This window comes from Antedon bifida, chromosome 6, assembly GCF_963402885.1.
Source record: "Antedon bifida chromosome 6, ecAntBifi1.1, whole genome shotgun sequence".
NCBI classification, from domain to species: Eukaryota; Metazoa; Echinodermata; class Crinoidea; order Comatulida; family Antedonidae; genus Antedon; species Antedon bifida.
In genome coordinates, this window is record NC_136231.1 from 6,706,250 (window position 1) to 6,729,122 (window position 22,873).

The 22,873-nt window shown below is 34.5% G+C and overlaps 6 protein-coding genes across 7 annotated transcripts in view; 2 read left to right on the plus strand and 4 right to left on the minus strand.

The window, feature by feature from the left end:
- The window catches only part of LOC144844141 (coiled-coil domain-containing protein 24-like), a 66,631-nt gene that overhangs the window by 37,499 nt on the left and 6,259 nt on the right, over positions 1–22,873 (minus strand). The window lies entirely within an intron of this gene.
- On the minus strand, positions 366–6,942 carry LOC144844978 (uncharacterized). 2 transcript variants are annotated; one of them, XM_078702096.1, is made up of 10 exons: positions 6,846–6,942; positions 5,768–5,826; positions 4,981–5,091; positions 4,783–4,863; positions 4,292–4,507; positions 3,932–4,060; positions 3,357–3,488; positions 2,908–3,039; positions 2,611–2,748; positions 366–702 (listed from the first exon to the last, which is right to left on the minus strand). In XM_078702096.1, exons 4-10 carry the CDS (start codon positions 4,838–4,840, stop codon positions 467–469), a joined length of 1,041 nt encoding a protein of 346 aa, XP_078558222.1. In that variant the 5' UTR covers positions 4,841–4,863; positions 4,981–5,091; positions 5,768–5,826; positions 6,846–6,942; the 3' UTR covers positions 366–466. The 2 variants fall into 2 exon arrangements, with proteins under 2 accessions (XP_078558222.1, XP_078558221.1); XM_078702095.1 differs by lacking the exon at positions 6,846–6,942 and having other exon boundaries at positions 4,981–5,083; positions 5,661–5,773.
- On the minus strand, positions 9,266–13,604 carry LOC144844977 (uncharacterized). The gene is made up of 9 exons (XM_078702094.1): positions 13,520–13,604; positions 12,857–12,979; positions 12,643–12,723; positions 12,077–12,295; positions 11,654–11,782; positions 11,136–11,267; positions 10,571–10,702; positions 10,285–10,422; positions 9,266–9,688 (listed from the first exon to the last, which is right to left on the minus strand). The coding sequence occupies exons 1-9, from the start codon at positions 13,581–13,583 to the stop codon at positions 9,453–9,455; spliced, it is 1,254 nt and encodes a 417-aa protein (XP_078558220.1). The 5' UTR covers positions 13,584–13,604; the 3' UTR covers positions 9,266–9,452.
- On the plus strand, positions 14,626–16,246 carry LOC144845227 (uncharacterized). The gene is made up of 2 exons (XM_078702410.1): positions 14,626–15,650; positions 15,994–16,246. The coding sequence occupies exons 1-2, from the start codon at positions 14,699–14,701 to the stop codon at positions 16,098–16,100; spliced, it is 1,059 nt and encodes a 352-aa protein (XP_078558536.1). The 5' UTR covers positions 14,626–14,698; the 3' UTR covers positions 16,101–16,246.
- LOC144845613 (uncharacterized) lies at positions 17,080–19,599 on the minus strand. The gene is made up of 6 exons (XM_078703043.1): positions 19,515–19,599; positions 18,852–18,974; positions 18,638–18,718; positions 18,072–18,290; positions 17,649–17,777; positions 17,080–17,262 (listed from the first exon to the last, which is right to left on the minus strand). The coding sequence occupies exons 1-6, from the start codon at positions 19,576–19,578 to the stop codon at positions 17,087–17,089; spliced, it is 792 nt and encodes a 263-aa protein (XP_078559169.1). The 5' UTR covers positions 19,579–19,599; the 3' UTR covers positions 17,080–17,086.
- On the plus strand, positions 20,653–22,280 carry LOC144844142 (uncharacterized). Its single transcript, XM_078700889.1, has 2 exons — positions 20,653–21,643; positions 21,996–22,280. Exons 1-2 carry the CDS (start codon positions 20,692–20,694, stop codon positions 22,100–22,102), a joined length of 1,059 nt encoding a protein of 352 aa, XP_078557015.1. The 5' UTR covers positions 20,653–20,691; the 3' UTR covers positions 22,103–22,280.

Here is a 22,873-nt window from a genome sequence, read left to right on the forward strand (position 1 = left end):
AGATTTTTTTTTTTTTTCGTACACTAAGTCTTATGAATCTGTTTAATTATTAACATTCCCTTCTTAATTCCACCTCACAGTAATTTCCTAACACTCAGACCAATAAGTATTGAATCTCAACATAACATTGGTGTATTATATTTTGATATTTAATGTGTTCTTGATTCTATCATACAATTACGCAATAATCATAATAATTAAAATTAGTTTTATTTCATTTAGATATTTAAAGTAGAACATTATATTGATTAATGACAGTAGATCGTCATTGGATAGCTTTCGAATTTTTGACAACCTGACCTAACATTTTGGGTTGTAGGACCTACTACTAAGGAAATCGATTGAGGAAACATACCATATCCGAACGTACTGGCAAGCACACAAATAACTTAACACGACTAATTCCCAGATCCTAGGTTATCCCATATCGAAAGCTTCCTTTTCTAGCCCATGCCAACTGATATATTTAGGTTGGCGGAACAACATATGTTTTACCAGTCTTATAGCAATATTCCTCCACTGCGGAGCCGTCTTCCATAATAACACAGGAACCACCTGCGTAATGATACCCTGTACAGGATGCTATTCCCAGACAAGCGTTTGCACAATAAAGCAGGCTACGACTTTGAAACTCCTTTAATCCTCCCCTAAGACAGGCATCGTCACCATTTACCAACTTAAAGGTTTTGGATTGAGGAACGGCTGACGTAAATAAAAACAGTATGATGGTTATTTTAACATATGCATGTTGTGAAAGGCATGCTGTAGTCAACTGGTATTTGGTTTAGAAGAAAATAAACTGCTATACGTTTTCTTTGCGACAAAAGGAAAGATCTACAAAACAGAAGAAGCTTAAAAGAGATGTTCGGTTGGAAAAGGATGGATAAAGTAAGAAGGTAAAAGGACAACCTTCGGAATGAGAGGAAAGAAAAACGAAGATACCAGAGAGGTATTAAGACGAACAATGGTTGTAAGTGTTGCCAAGAAGAGAGGAAGATCAAAACGAAAATACCAGGGAGGTATTAAGACGAACAATGGTTGTAAGTGTTGCCAAGAAGAGAGGAAGATCAAAACGAAGATACCATGGAGGTTTTATGAGACAATGGCTGTAAGAGTTGCCATGAAGAGAGGAAGATCAAAACGAAAATACCAGGGAGGTATTAAAACGAACAATGGTTGTAAGTGTTGCCAAGAAGAGAGGAAGATCAAAACGAAGATACCATGGAGGTTTTATGAGACAATGGCTGTAAGAGTTGCAATGAAGAGAGAAAGATTTAAACGAAGATACCAGGGAGGTATTATGAGACAATGGTTGTAAGAGTTTCCAAGAAGAGAGGAAGATCAAAACGAAGATACCATGGAAGGTATTATGAGACAATAGCTGTAAGAGTTGCCATGAAGAGAGGAAGATCAAAACGAAGATACCATGGAAGGTATTATGAGACAATAGCTGTAAGAGTTGCCATGAAGAGAGGAAGATCAAAACGAAGATACCAGAGAGGTATTATGACGAACAATGGTTGTAAGAGCTGCAAAGAAGAGAAGAAGATCAAAACGAAGATACCATGGAGGTATTATGAGACAATGGTTGTAAGAGTTTCCAAGAAGAGAGGAAGATCAAAACGAAGATACCATGGAAGGTATTATGAGACAATAGCTGTAAGAGTTGCCATGAAGAGAGGAAGATCAAAACGAAGATACCAGAGAGGTATTATGACGAACAATGGTTGTAAGAGCTGCAAAGAAGAGAAGAAGATCAAAACGAAGATACCATGGAGGTATTATGAGACAATGGTTGTAAGAGCTGCCAAGAAGAGAGGAAGATCAAAACAAAGATACCAGGGAGGTATTAAGACGAACAATGGTTGTAAGAGTTTCCAAGAAGAGAGGAAGATCAAAACGAAGATACCATGGAAGGTATTATGAGACAATAGCTGTAAGAGTTGCCATGAAGAGAGGAAGATCAAAACGAAGATACCATGGAAGGTATTATGAGACAATAGCTGTAAGAGTTTCCAAGAAGAGAGGAAGATCAAAACGAAGATACCAGAGAGGTATTATGATGAACAATGGTTGTAAGAGCTGCCAAGAAGAGAGGAAGATCAAAACGAAGATACCAGGGAGGTATTAAGACGAACAATGGTTGTAAGTGTTGCCAAGAAGAGAGGAAGATCAAAACGAAGATACCATGGAGGTATTATGATGAACAATGGTTGTAAGAGCTGCCAAGAAGAGAGGAAGATCAAAACGAAGATACCAGGGAGGTATTAAGACGAACAATGGTTGTAAGTGTTGCCAAGAAGAGAGGAAGATCAAAACGAAGATACCATGGAGGTATTATGATGAACAATGGTTGTAAGAGCTGCCAAGAAGAGAGGAAGATCAAAACGAAGATACCAGGGAGGTATTATGAGACAATGGCTATAAGAGTTGCCATGAAGAGAGGAAGATCAAAAAAAAGATACCAGGGAGGTATTATGACGAACAATGGTTGTAAGAAGAGAGGATCAAAGATCAAAAAGATAGTAAGTGGAAAATGTTGAATGGAGTGAACAGGGAAGTATGTAAGAAGGTAAACACTGAAAACAGTAGGAGAGACAGAAAACTTACGAATGCAACGAAAGCCGTCAGAATGAATCTTGTACAGTGGAGGATTACAACCACAGTAATATCCAGTACCGTTGCGGACACAAAATCCTCGCTCATTATCACAGCGGTTTAATGTCGAGTTAGCACAAATGTCAAAATCTATTGATAAAAAATGATCTGTAGCAGGGAAATTTATTTACAATAAACAACATACAACAATACAATTTATTTGAATTTGGCGAATAAAGAAGATAGAATCTTAAAGTGTTCGTTCGGGTTAAGTTTTTTTAAGTTGGCAAAATAATTCAAAATAACAACCTAAACATGTGGAACCATCTGAATCCAGTGTATAGCCTGGTACACATGCGCACGTGTAGTCACCACCATTTGGCATACATTGTCCATACGTTTCATCACAGTTATTGAGGGTAGAATTTGAACAAGCATCGACTAAAAATAAAGATAATGAATTCACTTTTATTAGTTCTACTACAAAAACATAGGTGGAAGTTCAACGTACTAGAGTTATGCTATTGTAAAAAAATCATATTCAGTTATCATCAGTATTTTGAGTACGCGTCAAATGGGTTTTCATGATGCTGATGCTGATGCTATAATTTGTATTACTATTGTAAACAAATAAGCAGTTCCAAAATTAGTTATGAATCATCTTAAATTTAAGAAAAGTTAATAAGCAAATAGGTTTGTAATCAACTTGACCTCGCCTACTTCTCCCGTTGTTTTTTTTGCTCTAGGCCTTAACTTACTTATGCAGGTGTGGTTATCGTTTTGCAAAATGTAGTTGGTATCACATCCGCATTTATAACTGGTGTCCGTAGGCGTGCAGTGTCCATGTTGCTGATCACAGTTATTCAGAGCCGAATCGAAGCATGGATCAACTTTAGAATAATCATAATAAAGGGTATGGTTAAGAATAATCATAAACGTTAAGTTTACCTCAGAAGCAATGATTTGGTAATAGAAACGAATAGTACTGACTCTTTGTTATACAGAATAATACTTATTTATATATCATACATTTTTTATTTGTTCAATCAAAAATATAAATTTAAGCAACCAAAAGTTTAAAAAAAATAATCCGGAACCCTCAATTAGCCCAGAAAAAGGAAAATCAAACGGAATCTACTAAAAAATGGTATTATTTGGTGCCTTAAACTGATCATGGAATGGTCTATATAGGACTCTCAATGCAATTGGTGGTGATATTAGTAACGTTTTAGTTGGTTATGGTATGGTTGTAATGCTAATAGTGGTACATCAATGCAATGTTTGGCGGTGGTCTTTAGTACTGTATCAGTAGTACCGGTACCGGATGTCATACCTGTACAAGACTCTCCATCACTCTGAAGAGTGTAACCAGCGTTACACCCGCAGTAGTAATTAGTGCCATTATTGATGCATACACCAATTTTGACGTCACATGTATTTCCAAGAGCACAAATATCAGGTTCTGAAAGAAACAATATACTGTAATGATAATTAATTTTGTAATAAAGTAGTACAGTCATATACCAAGGTTAAAGTACAGTAATATCAATTAATATCTACACACATATATAGCTGTAAAGGCCTGAGTATACATTACTAGGACGATAATTAACGACGGTAAATAGAAACAAAATAAATTAGAAGGGTTTTCATTGATACTGCATGAAATGAAAATGATTTTTGGTATACACACCTGAGCCAAAAACTTGGACTTCACATAGCTGGACAGGTGAATCCGTATTACTGACCCTCAAATACCTGCCAATGACTGACGAGCATGATCTTTCAATCATTGGACCTTTGTAAATATCATCCTTTAAGGTAAAAGGTGTACCGCATTGAACGCATGAAGAGTTTGAACCAATGCAGATATTCACGACGGCTGATACTAGCTGTTCTCTTAAACCATCTACGGCAAATTGAGAAATCCAATTTTTTTTTTGTAGGGAAAAAAACTTACAATACAGAAAATTATCGTCTCTTACGCTTGAAAAAAAAACCCCACAGCCATGTTAAATCAAAGATAAACAAAAATAAATGAATGGAAAATAAAACAAAGAGAAAAAAATGTATTTAAAGCCGCGACATAAAGATGAGATGGACATCGGAAGTTGGTTTCAGCTGTTAAGAAAACGCAATGTAACAAGAAGAGAAGTTTGTAGACAAATTAACATATATATTTACCTGCCCTATTGTAAACTCTTATAGTTGTGACGGAGTACAATCTCCCCAAATCCACCATCCACCAATTAAAACTGTTACCCTCTGTAAACAGAAATTACTAATAAATGAACATTCCATCCACATTTGATATTTCATATTTTCCCTACAAGGTTTAGTTGCAAGGTGTTCAGTATAAAGAGAGACATCGCTTTCTCTTACCTGTTAAGGAGCATGAACCGCGTGTCAAATCGGTATCAAAATTACCGTCAATTGCTCGACTTGCGACATTACCATCCACTGTTGTGCTCTGTGATGCTACCAGCTGCTTGTCTAATAACAAAATGAAGTTTGGCTTAACAGATTATTACGGTACTGACTGGTTTCGGTACCAGGTATCAATATTTTTATATATGGTTACTATTTATCTCAGCCACCACTCACAATATACTTCAACCAAGCATCAAGCTAGGCATAAAAACGTACATTAAGGTTGTTGAGTTATTCCTATGAATATAGGCTTTTTGTCGTGTGGACGATAATATTATACTAAAAAAAGTTTATTTTAAAATAGCCGGTTTCAGCATTATGAGCTGATTTAATTTAGTTTAATACATGGTAGTGTAGACCTATACCTCATAAAATTTAAATTGGTAAAAAGCTGTCCAAACAATGTTTATGTGTTTCAAGTTAGTGGCCGAGCGGTTAAGACAGTGGAACCATAATTACGTAGCCATAAAATTGGCAAGGGTTCGAGGCTCACTCGCTTTATTGTTCAGGTGGTAGAACGAGTCTTCTCGGATATCTACATTGTTACATGGAAATGTAGACCTATACCTAAATAAAAACTGTCTAAACAATGGTTTTTTTTCAACTGAGATAGGGACTACACAGACAAATACGATTCTTTTAAATGTCTTACCTTGAGCCGCTACCCCACCACTGTAGAATATTATAAGAACGAAAGTACGGAACATTTTAAACATTATTATGAACAGATAATATATACGTCTTAACTCACTGAAGATTAATTAGAAGATGCATCAACTTTAGGTAACAGATGACACCCTGGAAGAATACAAATAAATATACAAGCCTCACATGAAGTTTACAAATTGATTTTAGGTGTTTTTTTAACTACATATCCAATTTGGCAGACCAACGGTGCTTACATTTGACTTGCAAATGCAGTATATTTTCATTTATGTAAATTGTTGACGTGTGTAGGCAAAAACACAAATATATGTAGTATCTGTTATTAATATTAAGATATTATATATATATATATGTACCTTATTCTGTACTTACTACTTGGTGCTAAACGTTTATTAGATGAATATGTAAAAGTAGGTCTAAACACATTGTAATAATCTTCATTTTTTTTCAAATAAACAGTTAGATAAACAATTTCAGGCAATTTAGAATGAATATGTTCATGGACGAAAATACATTGTTGGAGTTTGTTAAGAGTTTAAGGTTAGAAAAAAGGATAAGAATGGGCAAGAAGTGAAGTACCTGAAATCAGACGAACAACTTTCATTTGAAGGACGTGATTTATTTAGATTTGAAGAATAATTGTTGGCCCATACAATATTACAGTAGCTAATAAATAAATAAATAAATATGAGCGGGTAAAAAAGAAGAAAGACGATAAAGTATGCGGAATTATTTGATTGATGAATGTTATGAGACTCTTCGGTCAGTTTTTTGTGACGAAATCCAAACAACATAAAGTTACATTTGTTTAGTTTTATTGAAAGTTTATTCACATTAAAGTAATCATTGGTATTAATTAATTCTTGGCTAAAAGTTTGAAAATGGACTCAAAGTTAACACATTTTTATCTGCATAGAGATAAAAAGTAAGGATATCTGAGGCGTTTGGTGAATCATTGATATAAATTAAAAATAAAAGAGGGCCAAGTAAGGACCATTGGGGAACACCACAGGTGATGGGCTTAAGATCAGAGGTGTGATTGTTAACATAAGTACACTGGAATCTATTTGATAAGTAATTGTTTAAAAGTTTAAGAGCAACACCACGGATACTATCATTTGAAAGTTAAATTAAAAAATATAAGACCGAACACTGTTTGTATTCTGATGTTGCTTAGCTTGGGCAAGAAGATTGCGTCGTTTTAGCGTAAGATCCTCTTGAATAGTATCCCAGAGCCTTTTAATTTCCTGCGTACTGTTATAAAGTGTCTTCGACATCTATTATTATGAAGTAAACAATGATTGGCCTAGGTCGACGTGATTTATCATTCTTTCGTCATGTTCTGTGAGAACGTTCAATGTCGTGTAAGTTGATGTTTACTCGCAGCTTGTTGCTTGCTAATTTGCATGCTAATTCATCAGCAGTGTTTTCTTTGTCAGATTCTGGTATTTCAAAAATTCTGATATTGTTACTGCGTGAATATTGTTCTAGATCATCAACTGAGTGAGTTAATTATGCATTTTATTTTTGATCTACAACGAAGCTGATGGACTAAAAAAAAATCATTTGTTAAATGCGCTATTTTGGTTTCACAAACAAATAGTGAGCCTTCAACATGGCCGAGTCTATCTATAATTGCCTCTAAGGTTTTCTTAACGGTTTTGTTAATTAAGTTAATAAATGTTTCATTTGAAAACGTATCCAAAATTAGCTTACCAATAAGTTCAGCCATAGACGGTCCATTAAAACCGTGTTTGATGTTATCTTCAATGAGTGAAAGCAAATCTTGGCTGTTCATGAATTCCGAAAGTCGAGCGAGCTTGTTTGGACTGCCATCGTGTAGACGGGCCAGTTGAGGCGGGAGTTTCCTTCGAGTTAGATGCCATGAGGCTAGCTTTTACACACAAACTCTACTTGTTTTGTAGGCTAAATCACAGTTTAGTTTCGGTACTCAATAAAACCTGTTAACTTCACACAAGATATGATGATTTGAGACCCGTTTGATATTTATGCAGTTTAAATCATTACAGAATGAGCATTGTTAGCGTACACGTTCAAACTATCTAAGTACATCGCATGATTTGTTGTAATCTGCGTGCAAAACATGAACAAAAGTGTTCCATACAGAGATAGATACTATCATTTATACAATAATATACTTTCAAACATAGAAGAAATTTCTCTACAAACTTGAAACTCTTGAAAATAAAAAAACATCAGTCTAATAAATTGAGCATTCAAGAACACACTCTTATAAACGGAGATAATTCAAAGCGCACGATCGTTTGCGCATGACGACTATTAAGTTAAGGCTAGTCTCCACTCACGGCTACTAGTACTACCCGTGTAGTTCAAAATTAAATTCATTTAACAATTGAACGATTGGTGCAGATTTAACGTATCCTTCTACCGAATCCTTTTTTTTTTCTTCAAATATTATACAAATAATGAATGTTTATGAGCGTAATGGTACAAATAATGGCATGAGGTGAATGATGAAAGGTTATATATCAACGAGGAAAAGCCGAGTTGATATATAATCTTTCATCATTCACCAAATGCCATTATTTTTACCATTACACGAATATAAAACATTAATTATTTGTTTTATATAACATCTAAATAGATTCCTGTCATTTGAATCAAATAAAAGGTAGGCCTAGCCAAGGCCTACATTTGATTAACATTGATTAAAACAATAACATTTGGTTTCTATTTTAAATATTATTATTTATATGGATTTTATATATGCACCTACTAATGGTGTTAATATGCCAACAAACGACAAAACAATCCTAGGCATATGCCTACATAATTAGCCTAGGTCTAGACTGAAAGACAGCAATACCAAACTTCGACAGGCAACTGGAACTTATTTAGGCCTAGGCTGAAAGACAGCAATACCAAACTTTGACAGGCAACTGGAACTCATCTAGGCTAATTATGTTTTTTCCAACGATTCCACGTCTTGTACAGATGTTCCCATTAATTAATAAAAATCCTAAAAACGATCTAAAGTTAATTTAAATGCCCTTTTGATCTAAATTAGTACATATATATCTCTCCAAAAATGTACTTCCATCACCAAACCATAACAATAACATTTGCGACGAAAGTACAAAATAGGTGGCGCTGCTGTATTTCAAAAGCAATAGTATAAAAAAAAATATTTTCCGAACGCGAACAGATTTTTTTTTCGTAAACGAAAAAAAGTACTATTTAACGATCGTTTAATAGTGCGTATTATTGCACGCCATGTGAGCCACAATCGTTCAATCAAATGACAGGAATTTATTTAGGTGTTATATAATATCACTTATGTATCTGTTTAATTATTAACAATCACTTCTTAATTCCACGCCACAGTAATTTCCCAACACTCAGACCAATAAGTATTCAATCTCAAAATTGGTTTATCATATTTTGATATTTAATGTGCTCTTGATTTTATCATACAATTACGTAATAATCATAATAATTACAATTAGTTATAATTCATTTAGATATTAAAAGTAGAACATTATATTGATTAATGACAGTAGATCGTCATTGGATAGCTTTCTAATTTTTGACAACCTGACCTAAAATTTTGGGTTATAGGTCGTAGTGGACCTAATCTACTAAGGACATCGAGTGAGGAAACATACCATATCCGAACATACTGGCATGAGCACAAATAACTTAACACGACTAATTCCCAGATCCTAGGTTATCCCATATCGACAGCTTCCTTTTCTAGCCCATGCCAACTGATATATTTAGGTTGGCGGAACGACATATGTGTTACCAGTCTTATAGCAATATTCCTCAACTGCGGAACTGTCTTCCATAATAACACAGGTACCATCTGCGAAATGATACCCTGTACAGGATGCTATTCCCAGACAAGCCTTTGCACAGTAAAGCAGACTACGACTTCGAAACTCCTTTAATCCTCCCCTAAGACAGGCATCGTCACCATTGACCAACTTAAAGGTTTTGGATTGAGGAACGGCTAAAAATAAAAACAGTATGATGGTTGTTTTAACATATGCATGTTGTGAATGACATAGTATAATACACATGCTGTAGTAAACTGGTATTTGGTTTAGAAGAAAACACACTGTTATAAGTTTTCTTTGCGACAAAAGGAAAGATCTACAAAACAGTAGAGCTTTAAAAAAGATATTCGGTTGGAAAAAGATGGATAAAGTAAGAATGTAAATGGACAACCTTCGGATAAAAAAAGAGGAAAGAAAAACGAGGTATTATGACGAACAATGGTTGTAAGAGTTGCCATGAAGAGAGAAAGATCAAAACGAAGATACCATGGAGATATTATGAGAGGCAATAGCTGCAAGAGTTTCCATGAAGAGAGGAAGATCAAAACGAAGATACCATGGAGATATTAAGAGGCAATAGCTGTAAGAGTTGCCATGAAGAGAGGAAGATCAAAACGAAGATACCAGGGAGGTATTATGACGAACAATGGTTGTAAGAAGAGAGGATCAAAGGTCAAAACGATAGTAAGTGGAAAATGTAGAATGGAGTGAACAGGGAAGTATGTAAGAAGGTAAACACTGAAAACAGTAGGAGAGACAGAAAACTTACGAATGCAACGAAAGCCGTCAGAATGAATCTTGTACAGTGGAGGATTACAACCACAGTAATATCCAGTACCGTTGCGAACACAAAATCCCCGCTCATCATCACAGCGGTTTAATGTCGAGTTAGCACAAATGTCAAAATCTATAGAAGAAAATGATATGCAGCAGGTTAATTTATTTACAAGGTTGATCTGGACATGGCGAATATGGAAGACAGAATCCTAATGGGTCCGTTCGGGTTAACTTTTTTTAAGTTGGCTAAATGATATAAAATAATTCAAAATAACAACCTAAACATGTGAAACCATCTGAATCCAGTGTATAGCCTTGTACACATGCGCACGTGTAGTCACCACCATTTGAGATACATTGTCCATACGTGTCATCACAGTTATTGAGGGTGGAATTTGAACAAGCATCGACTAAAAATAAACATAATGAATTTACTTATTTGTTCTACTACAAAAACATACGTGGAAGTGCAATGTACTAGAGTTATGCTAAAAAAATCATATTCGGTTATCATCAGTATGTTGAGTACGCGTCAAATGTGTTTTCATGATGCTACTAAGAGAAATTGAATTACTATTGTAAAAAATTAAGCAGTTCCAAAATTGGTTATGAATTTTCATCATAAATTTAAGAAAAGTTAATAAGCATATATGTTTGTTAACGGTGTAATCAACTTGACTTTATTAAAACAAAAATGCATTTGTTCGCGCGAGCAACGCAAGTTAGTCCAGTTCGGATGATCCATCGCTTCGTGGTTGGTCAAATTACTAGCGTTGCGCCTACTTCCCCCCGTTGCGTTTTAGTTGGAAGTAAACTTCAATCCTGCTCTAGGCCTTAACTTACTTAAGCAGGTGTGGTTATCGTTTTGCAAAATGTAGTTGGTATCACATCCACATTTATAACTGGTGTCCGTAGAAGTACAATATCCATGTTTCTGATCACAGTTATTTAGATCCGAATCGAAGCATGGATCAACTTTAGAATGATAAAAGGTAAGGTTAAGAATTATCACAAACGTTAAGGTTACCTCAGAAGCAATGATGTAGTAAAAATACTTATTGACATATCATACCTTTCCTTATTTATTTATTCAATCAAAAATATAAATTTAAGAAACAAAAGTTAAAAAAAATAATCTAGAACCCTCATTAAGCCCAGAAAAGAGGAAAATCAAACGGAATCTAATTATATTATTTGTGCCTTAAAACCGATCATGGAATGGTCCAATATAGGACTCTCAATGCAATTGGTGGTGATATTAGTAACGTTTTAGTAGGTTGTAATGCTAATAGTGGTACATCAATGCAGTGTTTTGTGGTGGCTTTAGTACTGTATCAGTAGTACCGGTACCGATGTCATACCTGTACAAGACTCTCCATCAGTTCTAAGAGTGTAACCAGAGTTACACCCGCAGTAGTAATTTGTGCCATTATTGATGCATACGCCATTTGTGACGTCACATGTATGTTTTGTAGCACAAAAATCATGTTCTGAAAGAAACAATTATACTGTAATGACAATAATGTTTAAAAATAGTGTTAATTAACAGTTATATACTAAGGTTAAAAACAGTAATATCAATTAGTATTTACACATCAGCTTCTGCTATCTGCTGCGTATATCTATCTGTAAAGGTCTGATTGTACTAGGACTACAATGAACAACGATAAATAGATATACATTTTTCTTACAGAAAACAAAAGAAATTAGAAAAGTTTTCAACCTAGAACTATTAGGATAACCATTGATACTGTATTAAATGAAAATGATGTTGGTATACACACCTGAGCCAAAAACTTGGAATTCACATAGCTGGACAGGTGAATCAGTATTACTGACCCTCACATATCTACCACTGATGGCCGAGCATGATCTTTCAATTCTGGGACCGTAGTTAATATCATCATTTAAGGTAAATGGTGTACCGCACTGAACACATGAAGAGTTTGAACCAATGCAGATATTTACGACGGCTGATACTAGCTGTTCTCTTAATAAACCATCTATGACAAATTGAGAAATCCAAAACTATTCTTTAATTTTTAACTTTTATTTATTTTTTTTTTTTGTAGGGAACCATAACCATGTGCAAATGAAAGATAACAAAATAAATTAATAGAAATTTTTAAAAAATGAATTTTATACGCGGGATAAGGGCGAGAGATTCAGTCACATGGACACCGGAAGTTGGCACCACCATCATCGCTACATGTTAAGAGAACGAGTAGGTCTGTAGAGGTAGAGCGCAAAGTACCCAGAAGAGATTTATAAACAGAAATTTTCTAATGAAACGTAATTGGAAAACAAAGGCGCATTTTGTATACAAATTAGATATATAAGATATATTTACCTGACCTATTGTAAACTGTTATAGTTGTGACGGAGTACATTCTCCCCAAATCCACCATCCACCAATTAAAACTGTTACTCTCTGTATACAAAAATTACTAATACATGAACACTCCATCCACATTTATTGATACTTATATACATATTTTTATATTTTCCCTTCGAGGTTTAGTTACAAGGTGTTCGGTATAAAGAGAGACATCGCTTTCTCTTACCTGTTAAAGAGCATGAGCCGCGTGTCAAATCGGAATCAAAATTACCGTCAATTGCTCGACTTGCGACATTACCGTCCACTGTTGTGCTCTGTGATGCTACCAGTCCGTCTAATATCTGCTCGTCTAATAACAAAATGAAGTTTGGCTTAACAGATTAAAGGTGTCGGTACCAGGTATCAATATTTTTATATAATATGGTTACTATTTCATCCAGCCATCACAATATACTTCAACCAAGTCGCTCGGCCACTCAATTGAAACAAATAAACATTGTTTGGACAGCTTTTTACTAATTTAAATTTAATGTAGGTATAGGTCTAGACTTGTATCAAATTAAACCAGCTCAGACAAAATGGTTCGACAATTTTAAAATAAGCATTTTTTAGTGTAATATTATCGTCCACACGATAAGAAGCCTATATTCATAGGATTGACTAAACAACATTATTGTACGTTTGTATGCCTAGCTTGAGGTTAAGACAATGGAGCCGTAATTACGTAGCCATAAAATTGACAAGAGTTCGAGGCTCACTCGCTTTATGGTTCTTGTGGTAGTCCTATACCTACATACAATTTAAACGGGTAAAAAAATATCTAAACAATGGTTGTGTTTCAACTGAGATAGGGTCTACACAGAGAAATACGATTTTTCAAATGTCTTACCTTGAGCCGCTGTCCCACAACTATAGAATATTATAACAACGAAAGTACGGAACATTTTAAACATTATTATGAACAGGTAATATATACGTCTTAACTCACTGAAGATTAATTAGAAGATGCATCAACTTTAGGTAACAGATGACACCCTGGAAGAATACAAATAAATATCCAACCTCACATGAAGTTTACAAATTGATTTTAGGTGTTTTTCTAACTACATATACAATTTGGCAGACCAACGCTGTTTACATTTGACTTGCAAATGTAGTATATTTTCATTTATGTAAATTGTTGACGTGTGGGGGATATTGTATCAACATGGAAAACAAATACAACTTTACTTGGTACTTTAAGAATAATACAGAAGTTTTAGACTCTTAATTTAAAAATGTTATGTTGTGTAGTTGTATCTGTTATTAATATTAACATGGTATCTTATTCTGTACTTACTACTTGTTGCTAAACGGTTATTAGAAAAGTAAACACATTGTAGTAATATGCGTGCAAAGCATGATCAAAAGTGCTCGATACAGAGATAAATAATATTATTATACATACATAGAAGAAACTCTACAAACTTGTATTTGACTTTAGAAAATATATAAAAATCATTCTAATAAATCAAACATTGAAGAACACACTCTTTAAACAGAAAAAGTGTTGTGTGCTAAACTATTTCAGACATAGAGAAACTAAACCCTACTCTCAAACGGAGAAAATTCAAAAAAAGGGGATCATTTTTACAAACATCTGTGTTAAGCTATTTCAAGCATAGAGATGATATGATCAGCAATTGCTGGATAGATCACCCTCATGGTTCAAATAAATAAATAAATAGAGAAACTAAACCCTACTCTCAAACGGAGAAAATTCTAAACATTTTTATAAACATTTGTGTTAAGCTATTTCAACCATAGAGAAACTTAACCCTACCCTACTCTCAATGGCGGTGATTTTGCCAATAAGTATTGTGAGATAATAGAATATCAATGAATAGTTTTTCTAGTGTTATCGTTGCCAGGAACAACAGTCAAGGTTGAACAAAAATGCATTATTATTATCATAACAATGTACAATAACTGACATGTATTCACCGAAGTAAACACTCCAATGACACATTATAATTAATTTTTAACAAGTATATAACCGGTTTTGCTATTTCTTCACGGAAAATTCTTAATGGCGTTGGATTCCGAATTTATAAATCGTTTAAAATACGACAATATTGCAAAAGAGCAGCGCTTTAAAGCTACAAAGAGAGGTATTGACAGTTACAGACAACTGCAACGTTTAGCTGAACGACAGTGGCGCTCATGTTTAGGAGTTTCTGGTGCAGACGGTAAGACAAAACCTGGAACATTGAAAACACAGGACGATACAACAAATCAAATAGACTTAGGGGAAAGAAAGGAAATAGAACCACTCAAATGTACTGCAATTCTGTCAGTAGACGTGGAGGAGGAGTTTCAGAGCAATTTTTTGCCACAAATGGTAACTAAAATTAATGGTCAAAAGGAAGAAAGAAACAACGGAAATGGTACCTGTATTTCCAAAAATTTGGCTCAGAATACTAGCATGGAAACAACAATAAATGCTCCGTCTAGAGAATTAAGAATAAGACATTACAGGCTCAAACCACTTAAAGTCAGCAGAATGCGCCAACTCAGCACTTCTGGTAGAAATACTTGCAATGGACATGACTCTGTGGATACACAATCAAGTGGTAACCCCACTTTCAAGAGGACAAGGCGACTTGCAACTTCAAATTTCAGCAATAATAATGGTACTGTAGAGTACTCACAACAATTGAAACTTCGACAACTGCAGAAGCAGCAGAATGAATACAAGAGAATGATGCATTCTGCAGAGGTCGATGATGATATTACGACTTACTCAACAACTTTCCTTCGACAAAAGACAGCGCTGTTACTTCGAAAGGTAGACACATTGCTCAACGATCCGCATTCTAAAATAGAAACGCCAATATTTGAATATCAGGGAACTAGTGTGAAAGAAGTGCGGACATCATCGGTGAGTGAAGAAGATATATCCACTACCAGAGACGTAGGCCTAATTGTAAAGCCAAGACCAAGAAGTCACAACTGTAGTACAAAGAGTACACACACTGATGGTAAATTCATACATTCCACTAATAATATAAAACATATATCATAATTATACAATTTAACCATAGGCATACACAAAACATTCTTTATAAGAGGTAATTTTCTTTTTTTCTTGATTTGATTAATAAAATGTTTTGTGTTTGGTAGGCCTAATCTATTTTAAAGATCAACAAATGCAAGATTTATTTGTCTTTAAATTTAAATTACAGAAACGTATCTACTGTTTTATACTGCATCTAGTATTGTTAAGATCATTTTTTTCTATACCTTTCCTTTTAAAGTAAAGGGTGCCAGTATGTGTCACTTTCAATAAATGGATGTTGATTTCAATTTCTATATTTTCTGCAGGACACAACGATCAAGATTTTCGCTTGGTTCTTAAAAGTCTTTCTGTTCAACGTATCGACATACACGATAAATGCAGGACTTGGTTGGAGTTAAATCCTGTCAGTTAAACCCTAGATAAAATGCACTTGGATTCATGCTGATCATGCACAGACTGATGTTTATTTTTCTTGAACCACTTCCATTTTTAGTTATGTTGTTTTTTCTTCTTATTTTGTATTTTCGGAAATCGCCCACTTGCTCGCATTTAGCCATAACATCGGCAAGGGTTCGAGGCACTCGCTCCATGGTTCTGGTGGAAGAACAAGTCTTCTCGGATAAGGACTATAAACCGTAGGTCCAGTGTACACATCTGGAGACGAGTAGGGTGTTACCCCGGTGTACTAGTTCACACACAGCCACTCTCACAAACTCACCATGTATATACACTGGGCCCTCTGGGAGAACAGTCTTTACTGAAGAGGCTACCCAGTATAAAGAATGAATAAATAAAATAAATTAAATACCTTTTTAAATATCTCATTGTGAAGTTTTATTCAAGGTAGAACCCCTCCTTTGGGACACCACTATTCAGGGGAAAAGAACGAGGGAGAATATAAGTTTTAATACTAGCCCAACCACGATCCAATGGACACCTTTATTAAGGGGAAATTTCGATGGGTGTCCACTTAACAGGGGTGTACTGTATATTTATGTAATTTATTCTCATATCATATTTTATTGTACAGTATGTACGTTTTATTTTATTTGGATTATCAATATTTCTTTAATAATACGTTTCCTTCAAAAGCACCAGACCAGTGTGACCAGAGTGCTCTTCCGTAATATTCCCTATACAGAAACCCGCATCCACCCGTAACTTCGTTATTAGTTAAATTTCTTTCTCGAATTAAATACTTTACTTCAATATTAGGCAAGATAATACTTTTGATATTTCAATGTAATAATTATTTATTGCAACACATTGACAAATTATTTACATTAATTAAAAATGAATACAACAAAAACTGCAACGCAAGTTAGTCCAGTTCGGATGATCCATCGCTTCGTGGTTGGTCAAATTACTAGCGTTGCGCCTACTTCCCCCCGTTGCGTTTTAGTTGGAAGTAAACTTCAATCCTGCTCTAGGCCTTAACTTACTTAAGCAGGTGTGGTTATCGTTTTGCAAAATGTAGTTGGTATCACATCCACATTTATAACTGGTGTCCGTAGAAGTACAATATCCATGTTTCTGATCACAGTTATTTAGATCCGAATCGAAGCATGGATCAACTTTAGAATGATAAAAGGTAAGGTTAAGAATTATCACAAACGTTAAGGTTACCTCAGAAGCAATGATGTAGTAAAAATACTTATTGACATATCATACCTTTCCTTATTTATTTATTCAATCAAAAATATAAATTTAAGAAACAAAAGTTAAAAAAAATAATCTAGAACCCTCATTAAGCCCAGAAAAGAGGAAAATCAAACGGAATCTAATTATATTATTTGTGCCTTAAAACCGATCATGGAATGGTCCAATATAGGACTCTCAATGCAATTGGTGGTGATATTAGTAACGTTTTAGTTGGTTGTAATGCTAATAGTGGTACATCAATGCAGTGTTTTGTGGTGGCTTTAGTACTGTATCAGTAGTACCGGTACCGATGTCATACCTGTACAAGACTCTCCATCAGTTCTAAGAGTGTAACCAGAGTTACACCCGCAGTAGTAATTTGTGCCATTATTGATGCATACGCCATTTGTGACGTCACATGTATGTTTTGTAGCACAAAAATCATGTTCTGAAAGAAACAATTATACTGTAATGACAATAATGTTTAAAAATAGTGTTAATTAACAGTTATATACTAAGGTTAAAAACAGTAATATCAATTAGTATTTACACATCAGCTTCTGCTATCTGCTGCGTATATCTATCTGTAAAGGTCTGATTGTACTAGGACTACAATGAACAACGATAAATAGATATACATTTTTCTTACAGAAAACAAAAGAAATTAGAAAAGTTTTCAACCTAGAACTATTAGGATAACCATTGATACTGTATTAAATGAAAATGATGTTGGTATACACACCTGAGCCAAAAACTTGGAATTCACATAGCTGGACAGGTGAATCAGTATTACTGACCCTCACATATCTACCACTGATGGCCGAGCATGATCTTTCAATTCTGGGACCGTAGTTAATATCATCATTTAAGGTAAATGGTGTACCGCACTGAACACATGAAGAGTTTGAACCAATGCAGATATTTACGACGGCTGATACTAGCTGTTCTCTTAATAAACCATCTATGACAAATTGAGAAATCCAAAACTATTCTTTAATTTTTAACTTTTATTTATTTATTTTTTTTGTAGGGAACCATAACCATGTGCAAATGAAAGATAACAAAATAAATTAATAGAAATTTTTAAAAAATGAATTTTATACGCGGGATAAGGGCGAGAGATTCAGTCACATGGACACCGGAAGTTGGCACCACCATCATCGCTACATGTTAAGAGAACGAGTAGGTCTGTAGAGGTAGAGCGCAAAGTACCCAGAAGAGATTTATAAACAGAAATTTTCTAATGAAACGTAATTGGAAAACAAAGGCGCATTTTGTATACAAATTAGATATATAAGATATATTTACCTGACCTATTGTAAACTGTTATAGTTGTGACGGAGTACATTCTCCCCAAATCCACCATCCACCAATTAAAACTGTTACTCTCTGTATACAAAAATTACTAATACATGAACACTCCATCCACATTTATTGATACTTATATACATATTTTTATATTTTCCCTTCGAGGTTTAGTTACAAGGTGTTCGGTATAAAGAGAGACATCGCTTTCTCTTACCTGTTAAAGAGCATGAGCCGCGTGTCAAATCGGAATCAAAATTACCGTCAATTGCTCGACTTGCGACATTACCGTCCACTGTTGTGCTCTGTGATGCTACCAGTCCGTCTAATATCTGCTCGTCTAATAACAAAATGAAGTTTGGCTTAACAGATTAAAGGTGTCGGTACCAGGTATCAATATTTTTATATAATATGGTTACTATTTCATCCAGCCATCACAATATACTTCAACCAAGTCGCTCGGCCACTCAATTGAAACAAATAAACATTGTTTGGACAGCTTTTTACTAATTTAAATTTAATGTAGGTATAGGTCTAGACTTGTATCAAATTAAACCAGCTCAGACAAAATGGTTCGGCAATTTTAAAAAAAGCATTTTTTAGTGTAATATTATCGTCCACACGATAAGAAGCCTATATTCATAGGATTGACTAAACAACATTATTGTACGTTTGTATGCCTAGCTTGAGGTTAAGACAATGGAGCCGTAATTACGTAGCCATAAAATTGACAAGAGTTCGAGGCTCACTCGCTTTATGGTTCTTGTGGTAGTCCTATACCTACATACAATTTAAACGGGTAAAAAAATATCTAAACAATGGTTGTGTTTCAACTGAGATAGGGTCTACACAGAGAAATACGATTTTTCAAATGTCTTACCTTGAGCCGCTGTCCCACAACTATAGAATATTATAACAACGAAAGTACGGAACATTTTAAACATTATTATGAACAGGTAATATATACGTCTTAACTCACTGAAGATTAATTAGAAGATGCATCAACTTTAGGTAACAGATGACACCCTGGAAGAATACAAATAAATATCCAACCTCACATGAAGTTTACAAATTGATTTTAGGTGTTTTTCTAACTACATATACAATTTGGCAGACCAACGCTGTTTACATTTGACTTGCAAATGTAGTATATTTTCATTTATGTAAATTGTTGACGTGTGGGGGATATTGTATCAACATGGAAAACAAATACAACTTTACTTGGTACTTTAAGAATAATACAGAAGTTTTAGACTCTTAATTTAAAAATGTTATGTTGTGTAGTTGTATCTGTTATTAATATTAACATGGTATCTTATTCTGTACTTACTACTTGTTGCTAAACGGTTATTAGAAAAGTAAACACATTGTAGTAATATGCGTGCAAAGCATGATCAAAAGTGCTCGATACAGAGATAAATAATATTATTATACATACATAGAAGAAACTCTACAAACTTGTATTTGACTTTAGAAAATATATAAAAATCATTCTAATAAATCAAACATTGAAGAACACACTCTTTAAACAGAAAAAGTGTTGTGTGCTAAACTATTTCAGACATAGAGAAACTAAACCTACTCTCAAACGGAGAAAATTCAAAAAAAAGGGGATCATTTTTACAAACATCTGTGTTAAGCTATTTCAAGCATAGAGATGATATGATCAGCAATTGCTGGATAGATCACCCTCATGGTTCAAATAAATAAATAAATAGAGAAACTAAACCCTACTCTCAAACGGAGAAAATTCTAAACATTTTTATAAACATTTGTGTTAAGCTATTTCAACCATAGAGAAACTTAACCCTATACTCTCAATGGGGGTGATTTTGCCAATAAGTATTGTGAGATAATAGAATATCTAATGAATAGTTTTTCTAGTGTTATCGTTGCCAGGAACAACAGTCAAGGTTGAACAAAAATGCATTATTATTATCATAACAATGTACAATAACTGACATGTATTCACCGAAGTAAACACTCCAATGACACATTATAATTAATTTTTAACAAGTATATAACCGGTTTTGCTATTTCTTCACGGAAAATTCTTAATGGCGTTGGATTCCGAATTTATAAATCGTTTAAAATACGACAATATTGCAAAAGAGCAGCGCTTTAAAGCAACAAAGAGAGGTATTGACAGTTACAGACAACTGCAACGTTTAGCTGAACGACAGTGGCGCTCATGTTTAGGAGTTTCTGGTGCAGACGGTAAGACAAAACCTGGAACATTGAAAACACAGGACGATACAACAAATCAAATAGACTTAGGGGAAAGAAAGGAAATAGAACCACTCAAATGTACTGCAATTCTGTCAGTAGACGTTGAGGAGGAGTTTCAGAGCAATTTTTTGCCACAAATGGTAACTAAAATTAATGGTCAAAAGGAAGAAAGAAACAACGGAAATGGTACCTGTATTTCCAAAAATTTGGCTCAGAATACTAGCATGGAAACAACATTAAATGCTCCGTCTAGAGAATTAAGAATAAGACATTACAGGCTCAAACCACTTAAAGTCAGCAGATTGCGCCAACTCAGCACTTCTGGTAGAAATACTTGCAATGGACATGACTCTGTGGATACAAAATCAAGTGGTAACCCCACTTTCAAGAGGACAAGGCGACTTGCAACTTCAAATTTCAGCAATAATAATGGTACTGTAGAGTACTCACAACAATTGAAACTTCGACAACTGCAGAAGCAGCAGAATGAATACAAGAGAATGATGCATTCAGCAGAGGTTGATGATGATATTACGACTTATTCAACGACTTTACTTCGACAGAAGACAGCGCTGTTACTTCAAAAGGTAGACAAAATGCTCAACGATCCGCATTCTAAAATAGAAACGCCAATATTTGAATATCAGGGAACTAGTGTGAAAGAAGTGCGGACATCATCGGTGAGTGAAGAAGATATATCCACTACCAGAGACGTAGGCCTAATTGTAAAGCCAAGACCAAGAAGTCAAAACTGTAGTACAAAGAGTACACACACTGATGGTAAATTCATACATTCCACTATTAATATAAAACATATATCATAATTATACAATTTAACCATAGGCATGCACAAAACATTCTTTATAAGAGGTAATTTTCGTTTTTTCTTGATTTGATTAATAAAATGTTTTGTGTTTGGTAGGCCTAATCTATTTTAAAGATCAACAAATGCAAGATTTATTTGTCTTTAAATTTAAATTACAGAAACGTATAACTATCTACTGTTTTATACTGCATCTAGTGTTGTTAAGATCATTTTTTTTTTCTATACATTTCCTTTTAAAGTAAAAGGTGCCAGTATGTGTCACTTTCAATAAATGGATGTTGATTTCAATTTCTATATTTTCTGCAGGACACAACGATCAAGATTTTCGCCTGGTGCTTAAAAGTCTTTCTGTTCAACGTATCGACATACACGATAAATGCAGGACTTGGTTGGAGTTAAATCCTGTCAGTTAAACCCTAGATAAAATGCACTTGGATTCGATTCATGCTGATCATGCACAGACTGATGTTTATTTTTCTTGAACCACTTCCATTTTTAGTTATGTTGTTTTTTCTTCTTATTTTGTATTTTCGGAAATCGCCCACTTGCTCGCATTTAGCCATAACATCGGCAAGGGTTCGAGGCACTCGCTCCATGGTTCTGGTGGAAGAACAAGTCTTCTCGGATAAGGACTATAAACCGTAGGTCCAGTGTACACATCTGGCTCATGTGCACTTTAAAGAACCTAGTATATATTTCGAGACGAGTAGGTTGTTACCCCTGTGTACTAGTTCACACACAGCCACTCTCACAAACTCACCGTGTACATACACTGGGCCCTCTGGGAGAACAGTCTTTACTGAAGAGGGTACCCAGTATAAAGAATGAATAAATAAAATAAATTAAATACCTTTTTCAATATCTCATTGTGAAGTTTTATTCAAGGTAGAACCCCTCCTCTGGGACACCACTATCCAGGGGAAAAGAACGAGGGAGAATATAAGTTTTAATACTAGGCCAACCACCTTTTATTAAGGGGAAATTTTGATGGGTGTCCACTTAACAGGGGTGTACTGTATATTTATGTAATTTATTCTCATATTATATTTTATTGTACATTTGTATGTTTGTACAGTATGTACATTTTATTTTATTTGGATTATGAATATTTCTTTAATAATACGTTTCCTTCAAAAGCACCAGACCAGTGTGACCAGAGTGCTCTTCCGTAATATTCCCTATAC

What these genes read in the sequence shown, in the direction of transcription:
- LOC144844978 (XM_078702095.1), bottom strand. Translation starts at nt 5,744, where the DNA reads ATGTTTAAAATGTTCCGTACTTTCGTTCTTATAATATTCTACAGTGGT. An exon ending in TGATGGAGAGTCTTGTACAG is followed by an intron (nt 3,489 to 3,931) that starts GTATGACATCCG and finishes ATTATTCTAAAG; the next exon opens with TTGATCCATGCTTCGATTCG. An exon ending in TGACGGCTTTCGTTGCATTC is followed by an intron (nt 703 to 2,610) that starts GTAAGTTTTCTG and finishes TATTTACGTCAG; the next exon opens with CCGTTCCTCAATCCAAAACC.
- LOC144844977 (XM_078702094.1), bottom strand. Translation starts at nt 13,583, where the DNA reads ATGTTTAAAATGTTCCGTACTTTCGTTGTTATAATATTCTATAGTTGT. An exon ending in CGATAACCACACCTGCTTAA is followed by an intron (nt 10,703 to 11,135) that starts GTAAGTTAAGGC and finishes GTTTATTTTTAG; the next exon opens with TCGATGCTTGTTCAAATTCC. An exon ending in TGACGGCTTTCGTTGCATTC is followed by an intron (nt 9,689 to 10,284) that starts GTAAGTTTTCTG and finishes TTTTATTTTTAG; the next exon opens with CCGTTCCTCAATCCAAAACC.
- LOC144845227 (XM_078702410.1), top strand. Translation starts at nt 14,699, where the DNA reads ATGGCGTTGGATTCCGAATTTATAAATCGTTTAAAATACGACAATATT. An exon ending in AAAGAGTACACACACTGATG is followed by an intron (nt 15,651 to 15,993) that starts GTAAATTCATAC and finishes TATTTTCTGCAG; the next exon opens with GACACAACGATCAAGATTTT.
- LOC144845613 (XM_078703043.1), bottom strand. Translation starts at nt 19,578, where the DNA reads ATGTTTAAAATGTTCCGTACTTTCGTTGTTATAATATTCTATAGTTGT. An exon ending in TTGTGGGACAGCGGCTCAAG is followed by an intron (nt 18,975 to 19,514) that starts GTAAGACATTTG and finishes TTTTGTTATTAG; the next exon opens with ACGAGCAGATATTAGACGGA. An exon ending in AACAGTTTACAATAGGTCAG is followed by an intron (nt 18,291 to 18,637) that starts GTAAATATATCT and finishes AATTTGTCATAG; the next exon opens with ATGGTTTATTAAGAGAACAG.
- LOC144844142 (XM_078700889.1), top strand. Translation starts at nt 20,692, where the DNA reads ATGGCGTTGGATTCCGAATTTATAAATCGTTTAAAATACGACAATATT. An exon ending in AAAGAGTACACACACTGATG is followed by an intron (nt 21,644 to 21,995) that starts GTAAATTCATAC and finishes TATTTTCTGCAG; the next exon opens with GACACAACGATCAAGATTTT.